Source organism: Panthera leo, chromosome C2 (assembly GCF_018350215.1).
Source record: "Panthera leo isolate Ple1 chromosome C2, P.leo_Ple1_pat1.1, whole genome shotgun sequence".
NCBI lineage: Eukaryota > Metazoa > Chordata > Mammalia > Carnivora > Felidae > Panthera > Panthera leo.
Genome location: NC_056687.1, coordinates 131890354 through 131905577, shown reverse-complemented (window position 1 = coordinate 131905577; position 15224 = coordinate 131890354). Strand labels below are relative to the sequence as shown.

At 46.2% G+C, this 15224-nt stretch overlaps 1 protein-coding gene across 1 annotated transcript in view; it reads left to right on the top strand.

Annotated features, from left to right (window-relative positions):
• The window catches only part of COL6A5 (collagen type VI alpha 5 chain), a 106921-nt gene that overhangs the window by 31846 nt on the left and 59851 nt on the right, over window positions 1-15224 (top strand). Inside the window, exons 7-17 of the mRNA XM_042955874.1 lie at window positions 1450-2025; window positions 4672-5247; window positions 7318-7658; window positions 7772-7853; window positions 9969-10111; window positions 10905-10997; window positions 12346-12399; window positions 14177-14248; window positions 14629-14655; window positions 14766-14810; window positions 14900-14953. Of these exons, the coding sequence (XP_042811808.1) occupies window positions 1450-2025; window positions 4672-5247; window positions 7318-7658; window positions 7772-7853; window positions 9969-10111; window positions 10905-10997; window positions 12346-12399; window positions 14177-14248; window positions 14629-14655; window positions 14766-14810; window positions 14900-14953 (2063 nt within the window). The remainder of the gene's footprint in view (window positions 1-1449; window positions 2026-4671; window positions 5248-7317; window positions 7659-7771; window positions 7854-9968; window positions 10112-10904; window positions 10998-12345; window positions 12400-14176; window positions 14249-14628; window positions 14656-14765; window positions 14811-14899; window positions 14954-15224) is intronic.

Here is a 15224-nt window from a genome sequence, read left to right as displayed (position 1 = left end):
ACAGCTTAGTTAAAATGGCAATGATTTCTGGAGTGCCTGGGTGGCTCAGTTGGTTAAGCATCCAACTCTTTTTTTTTTTTTAACGTTCATTCATTTTTGAGAGACAGAGGAGAGACAGAGCATGAACGGGGAAGGGGTAGAGAGAGGGAGACACAGAATCTGAAACAGGCTCCAGGCTCTGAGCTGTCAGCACAGAGCCTGACGCAGGGCCCGAACTCACGAACCCGTGAGATCGTGACCTGAGCCGAAGTTGGACGCTCAACCGACTGAGCCACCCAGGCGCCCCATGTATCCAACTCTTGACCTCAACTCAGGCCTTGATCTCAGCGTTGTGAGTTCAAGCCCTGCATTGGGCTCCACACTGGATGTGAGCCTGCTTAAAAAAAAAAAAATGGCAATGATTGCCAAATTCTTAGTAATGTTGAGACATTCTAAGAAAGGTTTATCTTAAGGTCACATCCCCACCTTTGAAATCCATGGGGCTTTTCCTGGCATTTCTTCATTTTGATAAATATAATGTTGGTGGAGGCCCTTTCTATAGCATAAGGTGAAATTTCCCTGGCTTACACATTAGATCGACTCATAAACCTCAAGTCATGACTAATCACTAAATCTTGGTGGGTCATTGCCCCAGGTTCCATTGCATCTTAAGCTTGAGAATTTGAGACCTCATTGCCAGAAATAAGGATTGGAGTTACCATATATAGGTAGAAAGTGGAGAAAGTGAAAGTCCGAAAGGCATATGCTTAAGTTACTGAGGGAAGAAAAAAAGGGGAGAGAAACCCCATACTTTGGAGACCTATCCAGAGTGGTCACTTGGCTTCTGATGTGGAGGAGAGCTTAGGGCTGAGATGAGGGGATAAGGGCCTTAGCTCTCCCTACTTGGGACCTTTCTGGGTTCTAACTCAGGAGATCAGGAGAAGGAGCACAAATGAATGCCGAGAGGCATGGTGCGTTTGGGAAAGTTAGCTGACCAGAAGCTGAAAAGACAGCTGGAACTAGAGGGAGTAAGATAAAAAAAAAAAATCCCAGCTTATACAGGGAGCCTCTGAGCTCTTTAAAACAGCACGCCAGTTTGGCAAACACTAGTCATGTCTCACCATTACGTTGACATTGAACTACCTTCTGATATTTCCTTTCAGTTGAAAGCCTGCAGAGCAAAAGACATCCTGTGTCCTAATGAGATGTAGCAGAACAAAGTGGCGTGGCTTAAGAAACACTGACCACAGAGCCATTGTCAAGTACAATGTCCTTGGAATCAGGGGTAGCTTGGACATCACTGAGCCTCAGTTTCTTACTCTGTAAAACAGAGTAAGCCCTCTCTAACAAAAGGTGCAGTGTCTGGCACATAGTAGGTTCATGGCAAATGTTAGTTTGCTCCCCCTTCTCAACTGTCTGTGTAGGATACACTGTAGAAAGATTGTGATGCCTGGTTCCTTATTCTTCCAGATTGTAAAAATATTAAGGTGTTAGACATCGTGTTTGTGCTGGATCATTCAAGCAGCATAGGTACAGAAGAGCAAGAAAGCATGATGAACCTAACTATCCATTTGGTGAAGAAAGCAGATGTTGGCATCGACCGCGTTCGGGTTGGAGCTCTCAAATACTCAAATGATCCTGAGGTTCTTTTCCACCTTAGTAGATACTCAAGTAGATCTGCAATCGTTGAGAATCTGAGGAGACGCAGGCACACCGGAGGGGATACCTGGACTGCCAAGGCTCTCGAACACACAAACATAATGTTCACAAAAGAACATGGCAGCCGCATCGAGGAAAATGTGAAGCAGATGTTGATTATCATCACCGATGGGGAGTCCCATGACCGAAATCGGCTCAATGACACAGCACTGAAGTTAAGAAACAAAGGCATCAACATCTATGCAGTGGGCGTAGGAGAGGCCAACCCATTTGAACTCGAGGCTATCGCAGGGAATAAAAGCAATATTTTCTATGTAGGAAATTTCAACAAACTGGAAGATCTTTACCTGCCTCTTCAAGAAAGAATGTGTATCAACGCACGTGAGCGTAAGTTGTGATTTTTAAAGCTTCTGTGGGGGTAGCAATAAAAGGTTAAGCAAAACATAAATTAAATCTTGGCTTCCCATTACCTGGGTGTCATGGCTGAACATCTCTCTGCTCAGGCTATATTTTCTCATCTCTCAAATGCATTGATTGAACAAGATCTGAAAGTTCCCCTCCCACCATGGTGTGCATTGAAGAGCTTATGGAAGGAAGTTTCAGAAATACTCTTTGAGGTCTTGCCACCTTGTTGCCTTTTTCTTGGCAGAAAGGAACTCTACTTAGGATTGTATTCACCTTACCCCATTTCGGGGCCACTTGTACTATTCCATTTGCATAATAGTCTCAGCACAACCACTGAGCACCAGTTTCAGGCCAGACTCGGATGGAGAGTTGCATGGTTTGACAGATAGACTTTTGTCTTCAAAGATCCAGGGCCTTCTAACTGGGATTAGAGACATTCTCTAGGGCCACAGGAGGTTCAAGTGGTCTGATGTGCTTTTCTGGATAAGGGCCACTAATGCAGAGGAAAGAATATGGGAGTTCAATAGGGAGTCATGGAGGCTGGTGGGTAGGAGCAGGGAGGGAAGGGACCTAAGCTGATTCCATGAGATACCAGTAGGGTGGAGTAGTCTGGAGGCATCATACCTGAGGAAAGTGTAAGATTTGCCACCTGAGCTCAAAGTGAGCAATGAATTAATCTTCTGGGTTTCAGATACAGAATGGTGATGGTATTATCTGTAAGAAAAAAAAATTGTGACTTCTCCCAAGGCAGCGGGGCCTTCTCAGTTCTGCCCGTTCTAGCCTGTCCCTGGACTCCCACCGTGAAATTTAGTCTCCTTGCCCTTCACCTTGCCACCTTTGATTCCGTTCTCAACACAGTGATCTTCCTAACACACACTGGACCATGTCACTGCTCTGCTTACAGTTTACAACTACTGACCTTCTGAGTTCCATCTAGCCTTGCCCACAGCTCCAGCCTCACCTGCTGCCCCTCCCCCCTTCACAATCTCTCCTGTCGATCTGAAATGGCATCTCTGTACACAGTATTCTACCCACCACAAACATGCCAGCCCAGCATTTTCCCTGGCTACATCTAGCTTAGCTGTCGTGTTGCAGCCTTTGTGCGCCAGTTTCCCGCCCCAATTCCTGGCGGTGACCCCACTGTGTCTCCCAGCTCCTGCACCTTCTGTTGCTCCTGGTGGTAGCACTGAATGCAGATTCGCTGTTTCCTTATCTGTATCTGTCGCAAGACTGTGGCCTCCTTGGGCAGGCTTGGCCCCTTGTTAATCATTGGGTCCCCACCAAATCTAGTACATCACCAGGATACACGGTCTTTTCCTACAAAGATGGAAGCGGTTTTATTCTCCTCTCCCATGCATACCTTTCAGAGGCAGATGCTGAGGCGGAGTTTAAGATGCAAGATGTTTATTAGGGATCCACACCTAGGAAAAAAAGCTGGGAAAAAGTCAAACAGTGATGCATGCTTGACAGAGCTCCAAACCCGGCAAAGAGCTCTGGAGCGTGCATTGCCCATCAGCGTTGTCCAGCATCAGACTAAGCTGGCTGGGCGGTCATACCCCCTTCTCACTTAGTCCCCAGATGTGAGCTGCCCTGGGCAGGGCACGGTCTTTGGCAAGACATCTCCCTGTAGTAAGGCTGACCCTGAAGGAGTCGACAGCCGGAAGCCCTCTGCTGACCATGCGCCAACAACCAGGCAGTAAATCCTTCCTTGAAAGTCTATCTGGGCAGCCCAGCTGTGTGTCTCTGCCAGACTACCCTTACAAATGATTGTGTGGCAGTGGGCATCCCTTTGTTTCAATTGCCTTTAGTAATCACTTCAGTGCTGGCCCTGTCCCAGCCATTGCATTTGATTGGAACAGAGCATAGAAGATTATCCCTTCGTTATGGGACATTTCTCATTGGATTTCAGGGAGATGACCCCATGCTGTGTTTACTAGCCATTAGCACTTGTCCCATTCAGTTTTAATATGTGGGGTATGATATTATAAAAAAACTGCAGTAGAAAAAATACTTTTATTTAGAGATAAAACGATGAGGCGGTCCATGTACCAGCTGCACAGTATAATAATTGTGTATTCTTAGGCAAGTTACTTAACCTCTGAATTCTACTTCTATATCTATAAAATTAGATTAACTTATTAAAACATGGTCATGAATATTAACTTACTGTATGCCAAGAGCATTGTTTAAAAAATGGTATTTCTCAACACACATGCAAAGTGGTAGCATTACTAGTAACAGGAATACTGAATATAGTACAGGGGTACCATTACCTTGACTTGGGCGAACCATCCAATCTGGGTGTGTCGAGGGGATTTCTAGCCTTTGCAATTACTTTTTAGTGAGTGGCTTCAAGCTATTCAAACTTCTCTTTTTCTCTGAGCAACTTTCAGTGCCCTTTCAAATGAATCATGCAAATATTAAAATTTGAAACAAAGTCTATTACCTTTTCTTCCTTCGCACTGTGTTTCCTTCTCTTTGAGGGCCAATAGCTGATCCTCTCTTCTGTTAACTTATTTCAATTTGCTACTAATGTGGGGATTTAGTAAAGCAATTTAAGTATTGAAGGAAAGAGAAATTTTTGAATCATTCATGAGGAAAATAATTGTTTTGTTTTTCCAATTGCAGCCTGCAACATTCAAGAAGCCGATGTGGTTTTCTTTTTTGATGGCTCTGACATGATATCCAACTCAGAGTTTGTTGCCATGACAACTTTTCTGTCAGACATCATTGATAATTTTAACATTGAATCTCAGGGAATAAAAATTGGGCTGGCTCAATTTGGCCGTGACTTCCAAAAAATTATTGAGTTGAAAAACTCTCTGACTATAGCCAAGTTGAAGACTCAAATTCAAAAAATCACCAAGAGCAAGGGGTTTCCACGAATTGACCTGGCTCTTAGAAAAGTGAAAGTCATGTTTGATCCACCTTCTGGTGGGAGAAGAAACGCTGGTGTCCCTCAAATTTTGGTAGTTATCACATCCGGAGATCCCTACTATGATGTGTCAGAGGAAGTAAAAATCCTGAAAAACCTTGGAATTTGTGTCCTGGCTTGGGGCATAGGAAATGTTCATAAGGAACAACTTCTGCCAATAACAGGCAATTCTGAAAAAGTATTCACTTTCCAAGACTTTAGTAACTTAAGGGATATAGAGACGAAGAAAAGAATGGTCCGTGAAATCTGCCAGAGCTGCGGGAAAACCAGTAAGTGTTCCCCTTGTTCTTTATTTCTTTTTAATTTAATTGTACCTTCCCAGTGCTTCATTTCCCAAGGTATCCTAGGGGCCAGCTCTAGATGAACATATTTTTAGAATAGTGCACAGTGAAAATAGACCTTTTCTCTGTTTCTGGGAAGCTTGAGATCAGCCAGCCACCCTCAGAGACAAGGGAAAGGATGCAGAGGCTGGAGGAGGCCCTGGGTTGTGTCCTCTGGTCAGCCCTGTCCCTTCACTCCAACCCCGGGTTTATGCCCCTCTTTGCACCTGGACCTCAGTCTCCTGTTTCTACCCTTTCCACTTCTGGAAGTCCTAGAATGATGCCTTGCAACTGGTAGGAAGTAAGTAAAGCTAACATTTGCAGGTTGACAGCTTTACTATTTTAACTTTATTAAACGGTCTTGTAAGGGACTCAGTGTTCCTGTGTGTGTGTGTGTGTGTGTGTGTGTGTGTGTGTCTATATGAGCCTATCTATGTGCATGTTTTTTAATTAATTAATTTATTTATTAATTTATATTTTTACTTTATTTAAATCCAAGTTACTTAACATGTGGTGTAATAATGGTTTCAGGAGTAGAATTTAGTGATTCATCACTTACATATAACACCCAGTGCTCATCCCAACAAGTACCCTCCTTAATGTCCCTTGCCCATTTAGCCCATCTCCCTACCCAACAACCAACCAGTTTGTTCTCTGTATTTAAGTTTCCTATGTTTCGCCTCCCTCTCTGTTTTTATCTTAATTTTCCTTCCCTTCCCCATGTTCATCTGTTTTGTTTCTTAAATTGCACATGATGGCATTCGTGCAATCATAACATGGTGAAGATTTGAATTGTCCTGGGGATTATTTAATACCCAGAGGTCACAAACACAAATGGCTGCAAAGGCCAGGAAGGTAATATAAATGAGTCAGGGAGGCCGGGAGGGAAGGAAAAGAATGGAGAGCAATGGCGCATCTCATGGGGAGGGTGTTGCTCGCTCCAGCTGAGAGTCACCGTGTGGGACTCAGGTTCTGTATGTTTGGGCTGGGAGTTGGGAAGACAGCACACCAGGAAGCAGCGGTGAATGATAACATTTTGTAGAACTGGTACAACGTGCAGAAACTCCTCAGTGTGCTTCTGTTTCTAGAGTTATGACTGAAGCTACTTCTTTCACAAAATGGGTTGGTGTTTTCAAGGTCTCCAGATCTTCTACACCCCATTTGGGGTGCTCAGCTGGAAGCAGGTTACAGTGGGGCAAAGGGCCCTGGGACTGGAATCAGAAATCCGGGGTTCTTATTCTGGTTCAACAGCAGCAACCTCCATGAATCATTCTTTCCTCATGTGTACAATGAGCAACTGGGAAGGGTCAGAGGTGTCCAAATGGCAACTTGTAGCTGAATTGTGTTTGTCCTATGCAGTGTTGACAACTTGTTAAGATTAATTGCCAGCTTTTACACACTGAAGATTTCACATAAAAATCTAGATTTCAGGCTTCTCTCTGAAAACTCTATCTGACAACACTGGGTCCCTTTTCCCACATGGCTGACTCTCAGCTGGAGCTGAGCAGTGACCAGATGGGTGGTTAGTCTCCATCCATCCTCTGTTCTCCCTGCCCATTTAGCTCATTTACATTATCCACGTGGCCTTTACAGCCATTTGAATGTGTGATCTCCGGATTAAACCATCTCTAAGGATAATTCAAATATTTAATATGATCATATGAATCATAGTATGTCATCATTAAAAGAAGAAAATATGCATGTGCAAACACACACACACACACACACACACACACACACACACACACAGCCAGCCAGGAAGCCAGCCTCTGAGAATGAGGCTGAACCATGATTGGAACTTCAAATAGCTATTGGAACTTGTAATATTTGAAAAAGGAGAGAGGAAACACCTGTGTTATATGTTGATCAAGCAGCCAATATCTTCCTTCTTTCTTTGTGGGTGCTAGAGTCCCTCCAGCCCTGGGCCATGCCATGACTGCTCTCCTTATTTTCTGCCTCGTCTTCCCTTCCTTGTTCCTGTCTACTCATTAACCTGGCCTCATTTTCCTTGGTCTCCAGATTGCTTTATGGACGTCGTGGTTGGGTTTGACATTTCCACTCAACTGCCGGGGGCGCAGTTGTTCGAGGACCACCCCCGGCTGGAATCATACCTCCCAGGCATCTTAGAGGACATGACCTCCATCAGGGGGGTAAGCTGTGGGGCAGGCGCAGAGGTGCAGATGAACGTGGCCTTCAAGGTGAACGATGATGGAGAATTCCCTACTGAGTTCCAAATCTACCAGAAAGCAATATTTGACAGGCTGCTGCAGGTCACCGTTAATGGGCCAACTCATCTGAATGCACAGTTCTTGCGGTCTCTGTGGAATACGTTTAAGAAGGAATCTACATCCCAAGGACAGGTACTCACGTCACAGTCTCTCTCCCATCTCCGTGTTCTTTTGTTTGTTTCTTCCTCCCCAGTTATATGTTTCATTTTCACATCGTCCCATTTTCTGCTTTCCTCTTTCTCTAGGTGCTGCTCATCTTTTCAGATGGTCTTGGGGGTGAAAGCAAGATAATGCTTGAAAATCAATCAGACAGGCTCAGAGAAGCAGGTACTGAGTTGTGAATTTAAGTGGTGAAGCACAGAAGGTACTAAACAAGTCCCTACTTACTCAGGTGCCAAAGATCTTGGGATCTGTCTGGCCACTAGTAACAGATGCTGTTGGTGCCTCCCCAGAACCCCTAGACCTGCACACTGATCCCCCAGGGGCTGCAAATGCCATGACCAAGTGCTTACACCTGTGACCTACAGTCATGAGTCCTTGACTGACCTGAACCCTTACCTGACCCTTGGACCAGGGGTGGGTTTATACCATGTGCCACCTAGAAATGGAAGGGGGGGGCATCGATATAGGGATACAAAAACCCAGCACCTTTGCCTCCAGTGGGTCAACTGTGATACAGTTTATACCCCAGAGTCCTTCAGGAATCAGATTAAGGTGAAGCCCTTACTGACACACATCTTTGCTTACAACTTCCCCTTCTTTCTCCCCCTTAATAAACTAGATACACACAAATTCTTCCGTTAGATCCTGCTTCCAGGGCACCTGACCTAGGACACTCCTTACTGTTTCTGATTATCCATGTGAAGGACAGACACACGGATCTTGAAAAGCACTTCTTACTATCCATGTCATAGTTTCAGACTGAGCTGGAAGCTAAATGCAGAAATTGAGAGTCATATGCAGTGACAGGAGGGTCCACTGATCATTAGACGGGATGCATTGTTTGAGACTTCTGGGCGTAGACCCACGCTGGCTTCTGGGGCTTAGGTTCTGTGGGCAACCTCCCTGGAGGCCACAAAGTCTCCTGCATGATTGCTGGGTTATGTCACCCTCCTTTCCCACTGTTCTGGGCACATCAGTTTCCTTAGTACAGCTTCTGGCACTTTGCAGGGTCCCACCCCCGCTCCCCACTCCCGCCTTCCTTCACTCCCCACATTTAGTACCCCAGGCACTCAGAGCCACCTGCTTCTTCCTCCAGTACACCTCATGGCTCAGTCCTCCCTATCCTGGCATACACTTTTCTTCTACATAAAACTCTCCCCCATCTCAGCTCCTCCCCAGTCCTTCTCTCCACCTTCAGTCTCTGGTTCTCTTCCTTGACCAGCTTCCATTCGTCCTTCAGGCTCAGCTTAGACATCAGTTCTTGGCGGATACCTTCCATGACTTTACAGGGCTGAGTTAGGAGTTTCTCCTTTAGGCTTTCAAAGCATGCTGCCATTCTGTCTCAGGACACTTATCACTTCTCAGGGCAACTATCTGATCCCTATCTTCCTTTTCTATTGGACTGTATGTACTTCTCTGCAGGGACAGAGTGTGCCTGTTCTATTCATCGTGTATCCCTGATACAATGATTGATACATAATAGGCTCCTAATAAACAAAGATTTGTTTAATGAAAGGATAGACAGAGTAAATGGACTAGTGAATGAATTAACAAGTGAGTGGATGAATGAATGAATGAATGAATGAAATCTGGTTATGGCCAACACTTCACCCTGAGCTTTCCTCAAGCTCTCAGGGCCCGAGCCCCCAGGGGTGTTTGGCTGTGGAGATGACTTTGAGAACTATTTTTTTTAAATGTTTATTTATTTTTGAGAGAGAGAAAGAGAGAGAGAGGGAGAGAGAGGAGGAAGAGGGGCAGAGAGAAAGAGAATCCCAAGCAGGATCTGTTCTGTCACCACAGAACCCAATGTGGGTCTCGATCTCACAAACTGTGAAATCATGACCTGAGCTGAAATCAAGAGTCGGACATTCAACCAAAGGGGCCACCCAGGTGCTCTGAGAACTACTGTTAATTTAAAAATTCAGAAAAACTCTGAAGCTGAACAATTCCCTTTCTTATAAATTGCTTTTAAATGCCCAAGAATTGCATCAAAACTTGGTGGTGAGGCATTAAACACAGTTTTCTGCTAGTGTTTTTCTGTCAGATTTGTACATAGTTGCTCTTGGAATACTTTTTCTCTGGGGATTTCTTACTGAGGCCTGAGCAAGCAAGCAAAGTTGTTGGGTTCCTCATACATCAAGAGTCCCGCTTCTTCTTAATGTTTCCGTTTCCCCTTTTTGATTCTCTGAACACCGTTCACCAAGTAGAAATAGGATGGGCTTTTCCTCTTTTTTAACGTGCAACCCCTTTTGTTTTGAATCTGTCATGTTTACTGACCAGGACTCGATGCACTTCTGGTGGTCTCCCTAAACACGACTGCCCACGATGAGTTTTCCAGCTTTGAATTTGGGAAGGGATTTGATTACAGGACTCATCTGACCATTGGAACAAGAGAACTGGGCAAGATGCTATCACAGTACCTGGTGAGTTGTGGAACAGACACGCAGTTACTCAAAAGGCCATCAGAACGAAACTGGAATTTTGATGAGCATTTCCAGAGAGTGCCTTGCTTACCCCATTACACTCAGCGCATGGTCTTTAGTATGTGAAAAAGTGTGAAAGACCTGAGCCGCATATTCTTTTTTAAATTTTTAATGTTTATTTACCCTTGAGAGAGAGGCAGAGCATGAGCAGGGGAGGGGCAGAGAAAGACAGAGACACAGAATCCGAAGCAGGCTCCAGGCCCTGAGCTGACGTGGGGCTGGAACTCACCAACCATGAGATCATGACCCCAGCCAAAGTTGAACGCTCAACTGACTGAGCCACCCAGGTGCCCTGTAAGCCGCGTATGTTTGGTTTTGTGTGTCCTTCCGCCCTTATCATCTCACCAAATGAATGCACAGGGAACTAAAAAACCAACTAGCCCCTCATTAAATAAAAAATCACCCAGCAGTTTATGCTGCAGAAATCCTCAGAAAAGAGGAGTCTGTCAACTAGGAGCCAGCCAGTCATGTGCAAACTCAGCCTGTGGTCCTCTGTGGGGCAGTCGCCCTTTCTATAGAGAGGTCATTTCCTGGGAGAGGGTATCATGCATCACAGTTGCTAGCCCAGTGCCCTGTCTTCAGTATTAAGTCAAAAAGCACCTCTGATCCTCCGCAGCCCCTCCCCAAAAGAGAAAAGATGGCCGTGTAGTTGGTGCGTTATGATCTGCGTGAATATAGTTCTTAACGTTGTGACGTTCCTGACAATTGTTGCTCTCCTGTTTGCTTTTTCCAGGGAAACATTGCAGAGAGGACTTGCTGCTGCACATTTTGCAAGTGTTCAGGGAGTGCAGGTCTTCCTGGGATGCCAGGACTGCAGGCCATGAAGGTGCCATTCAGTTGTGCCTTGAGAGGGTGGGTGGGGCTGAGGCCAAGTGGCTGAATGTGCAGACTTCACTGGGTCCTCGTGGAATTGCTTCGGGCATTTAGTTCACTGTGTCTTCTTTGGGTATTTCCTGTGACTCCTGTGGTGTAGGAGCCAGTTCAGAGGGGCTCACTTTTGAATACTGCTGTGAAGAATAACTCCCGTTTTCCTTATATATCCCTCATGATGTTGCTCCTCGGTTTTGCAATTTTTTTTAATAAAATTTTTTTTAACATTTATTTACTGTTGAGAGACAGAGACAGAGCATGAGCAGGGGAGGAGCAGAGAGAGAAGGAGGCACAGACTCTGAAGCAGGCTCCAGGCTCCGAGCTGTCAAGGACAGAGCCTGACGCGGGGCTGAAACTCAGGGCCCACGAATCGTGAGATCATGACCTGAGCTGAAGTCAGGCGCTTAACCGACTGAGCCACCCAGGCGCCCCCTCGGTTTTGCGATTTGTACTTTTGCACCTGCTTTCAACAGTTTGGAGGGTGCAAGAGGTGTTAGAAACAGTGGGGAAAGTTGTCCTTCATCGGCGGTGAATGAAACTGAGCTGCAAAGAGAGCAAAGCATTGCAGATTAATAGGCTTTTTAAAAATGCAGTATACAAGATCAATTACACAGCGATAGCTTAAATAAATATGGTCTCTTCATTCATGGAGTGCTCTAAGGTGATGAGAATGAATGAGCTACAGGTATATACGACAACATGAATAGGTGTTACAAACACTGTAATAGCCAAAAAAAGAAAAAAAGTAAAACGTAGAAGAATACATATAGTCTGGTTCCATTTATAAAAAGTCTGAAAGCAGGCAACACTAACCTATCAAGTATGTCTGGGGGTAAGTCAGGACCTGTGTTACTGGGTGAGGAAAGCAAACCTCAGTTTAAATCTTTGCCACAAATAGGCCACAAGGCAGTGAAAGCACACGTGGCAGAGGGAGAGATGATCACAAGGGATATGTAGCCTTGTTGTCGGGAGGAGTGCTTCTTCCCTGAGCTCTCAGAAAAGCAGAAGAAAATGCTCTCTTTGGAAAGTGACCAGTTTGCCTGCTGGGAGAGTTACGGTGGCCACAGCTGCCGGCCATGCAGCCTCAGGTGCGGACTGACCCGGATGCCCTGACCTGCAACGTGGAATCCACAAGTCACCTTCCTGTAGAGGTCAGAGGTTGTCAGACTCTCCCCAGACTCACAGCCACTCCTGCCTGCGCTGTGAGGGAGCTGAAGGGAGGGACTTGTCTATAACGCCTAACGATTTCACAAGTTCGAATTGGAGGAAGCCAGCTGAAGTGCATTTTCTCTCTTCCCTCCCAGGGCTCTCCGGGTATAAAAGGCAGCAGAGGACATCGGGGAGAGGACGGGGACCCTGTAAGTTCTTCTGACCCTCTCCCATGACATGAGCAGTGATTTTCCTTTGCATGGAAAGCCTTATGTTCCTACAGAAGGGGTTTTCTGGTGGTTTTGGAGGAAGATAGGTTGTTTCCCCCTCCTTTTACTTGTCTGGGTCATGAGTACTTGCCAAACGTACTTTTGGGGGGAAGGAGGAAGCAGACTTACCTACACGTTGCCTGGCATGTTTTTATCAGTGGCAGGGAGCCGGGCACGCTCCGGTCCCCCCACATCCCCCTGCAGGGTGAAGCAAGGCTATCTTGAGGGGCTGCCTTTGGACCCAGAGTTCAGCGTTTAGTACATGGAGAGGCTCGGCTTTGTGGTTACGTGGTACACAGAAGTTTTCTAATCTCAATCTTTGACCCTCAAACCGGAAATCTCACTAGATTCATCAATCAAATTGGGAGAATAGATTTGGAGGAACTGAAACACTTGGGTGGCTCCGTTTGGGGCAGGGAAAGTTCAGGAAGCATCCAGCCTCCACCTCCATCTCCTTAGCTGCAAGCTAGCTCTTCATCTGGGTGGCAAGTTATGATGAAAAGCACAGGCTGTGTAGTCAGACAGCCAAGGGATGACCTGGACCAGAGACCTTGGCAGGACACTTAACTTCCTGACCCCCAGTCTGCCGATCTGTAAAACATTTATACATTCCTCTGACTCTAGTGCTATCCTAGTTTACACAATGACCACCGAGGGGAGAGTTCTAACTCACCTACCACGTAGCTGCAGAGGGGTCTCGGAGCCCACCCAGGCAGCACTGAGGGCTTTGACCGGGTGTCTGGCCTTGAGCCCTCATCTGGCTGACCGTCTAGTCAATGGGAAGCTGCAGTGTTTTGGTAGCTCTCGCGACCTTTGGCCACAAGTGAGACCTCCTGCTTTCCTGGGAGTAATCTTCAGAATAAAGAAAGCAAAGCAGGAAGAAGGAAAATCCCTTCTCCCATCACCTCTCAGGAAGGGAAGAACCAAGCTCATTGCTAAACAATTAGTTATCCAAACAGCAAACCGTCAGCATCCACCCTGCACCCAGATTTGAGCCAGGCACCAGGGACACAACTGGGGAAAGAGATAGTTGGGGGCTCCTGCCCTCAAGGAGCACAACATTGCTTTTCCCTCGAGATTCATTTTACGCCGGCATTTACCTGTGTTTAAATATTTCCCGGGAGAACCAGGATTGCTAGGAGATGCGTACATCATTGACCTTGAACACTTTCCACCCCCCCCCCCCCCCCCCCGAGCGGATGATCTGACGCGGGCTCTTTCACCTGGGGGTCATTTCCGTGAACACGAGCATTCCCCATCTCCCAGCACTTGTGGTAGTGGCCCCTCCCTCCCTTCAGCTCCTTGGACTCAGCCCCACTCCCCTGGGACTGGCTTGCTTCAGTACTGACTTTTCCCGCAGCACTGGGGCCTTGGGCACAATTTCAGGGCCAACGTGTATTACTGGAGTATTTGAAAGGTGGCTGGAAAGTAGATTGACTTCCAAACCTTTGTGCTGTCTGATGAGATGGTAAAACATCCAGGCTCATCCCGCACTTCTGTGTGATCTTGGGTCTGCAAGGAAGCCCTGCAGGTTGGCACGGAAGACGCTGGAATAGAGGGGGAAAACCAGAGTTAAATGAACACATTTGTGGAAAGATTTGCTCTGTCTGAAGCTCAGAGTCCTCCTGTTGCTCTGGCTTCTCTCTTAAAAAGTAAACTGCTGGCAGCATCTGACAGACGAGTCACTTTGGATACCTGTTTGGGTACCTTTTCTTAGGGAAGACGAGGAGAAATTGGACCTACAGGAGATAAAGGGATTGCAGGATGTCCAGGGGAGCACGGCCAAAAGGTAAGCCCTGCTGGAAATGTGATCTTGAATTCCCTACAACAGCCTCTTGCCTCTTTCCTCCCTCCCTCCCTCCCTCCCTCCTTTTCTCTCTTCCATCCCCCCATGCCCCGCCCCTTTCCCTTTCTCCAATTACATGTTAGTGTCCTCCCCTTCAGACTAATTCTACTTCTTAGAAACCTCAATGAGTTTTGAGCCCACCTCAAAACATAGGTGGTGTTCAATCCCACCTATATAACCTCTGTGATTGTAGAACCAGAAGCCACTAAAGAACAACACAATCACCCTCTTTAGGGAGGCAGCCACATCCCGCCCCAACAGGGTGTGAATCCACCTTCTGACTATCTTTGATGTGTCAGTGAGAGATATTTCATCTTTTACAGGGAGCCAAAGGATATTCTGGATTCAAGGTACTGTAGTGTCTTCTCAGTCGAATTTGATTTCCTGGCGGGATTAGTTTCCCAGGAAGCATGTGGCCGAGCTCCCCTCTGACCCGATTGTGCTCCTTGTTGTCCCTCAGGGAGAAAAAGGAGACGATGGGTTTAACGGACTGGATGGGGAGGAGGTAAGCCATCTTTCAAGTACTGTAACATCGTCATGAGGTTGACGTATTGCTCTTTAAATGGGGATTTTGTTTTCCTTGTTTTCTTTTAGGGCTTTCATGGGTTACCTGGGACAAAAGGAGAAAAAGGCGATCCAGGATCCCAGGTAAATCTTCAATAAATCAAAGAAGGAGAATTTGGTGATGGAGATAGTCTTAACTGCTGTGCGCCAGTGCTTAGAAGGGACAAAATTGAGAGCTGACTTGACCACACAATGAAGGCCTGTTACTACTGAATAAATGCTGCCTTCCCATTTGGGAATCTTCAAGAATTCCATTGAGGGATTCAAAGCGTGCAAGGTTCTTCATTTGGTGTCTTCCACAAAAGTCTGAAAATGATTGTTTTTGCCTCCCAGTAGCTTCCTTGTTTGCATCAGA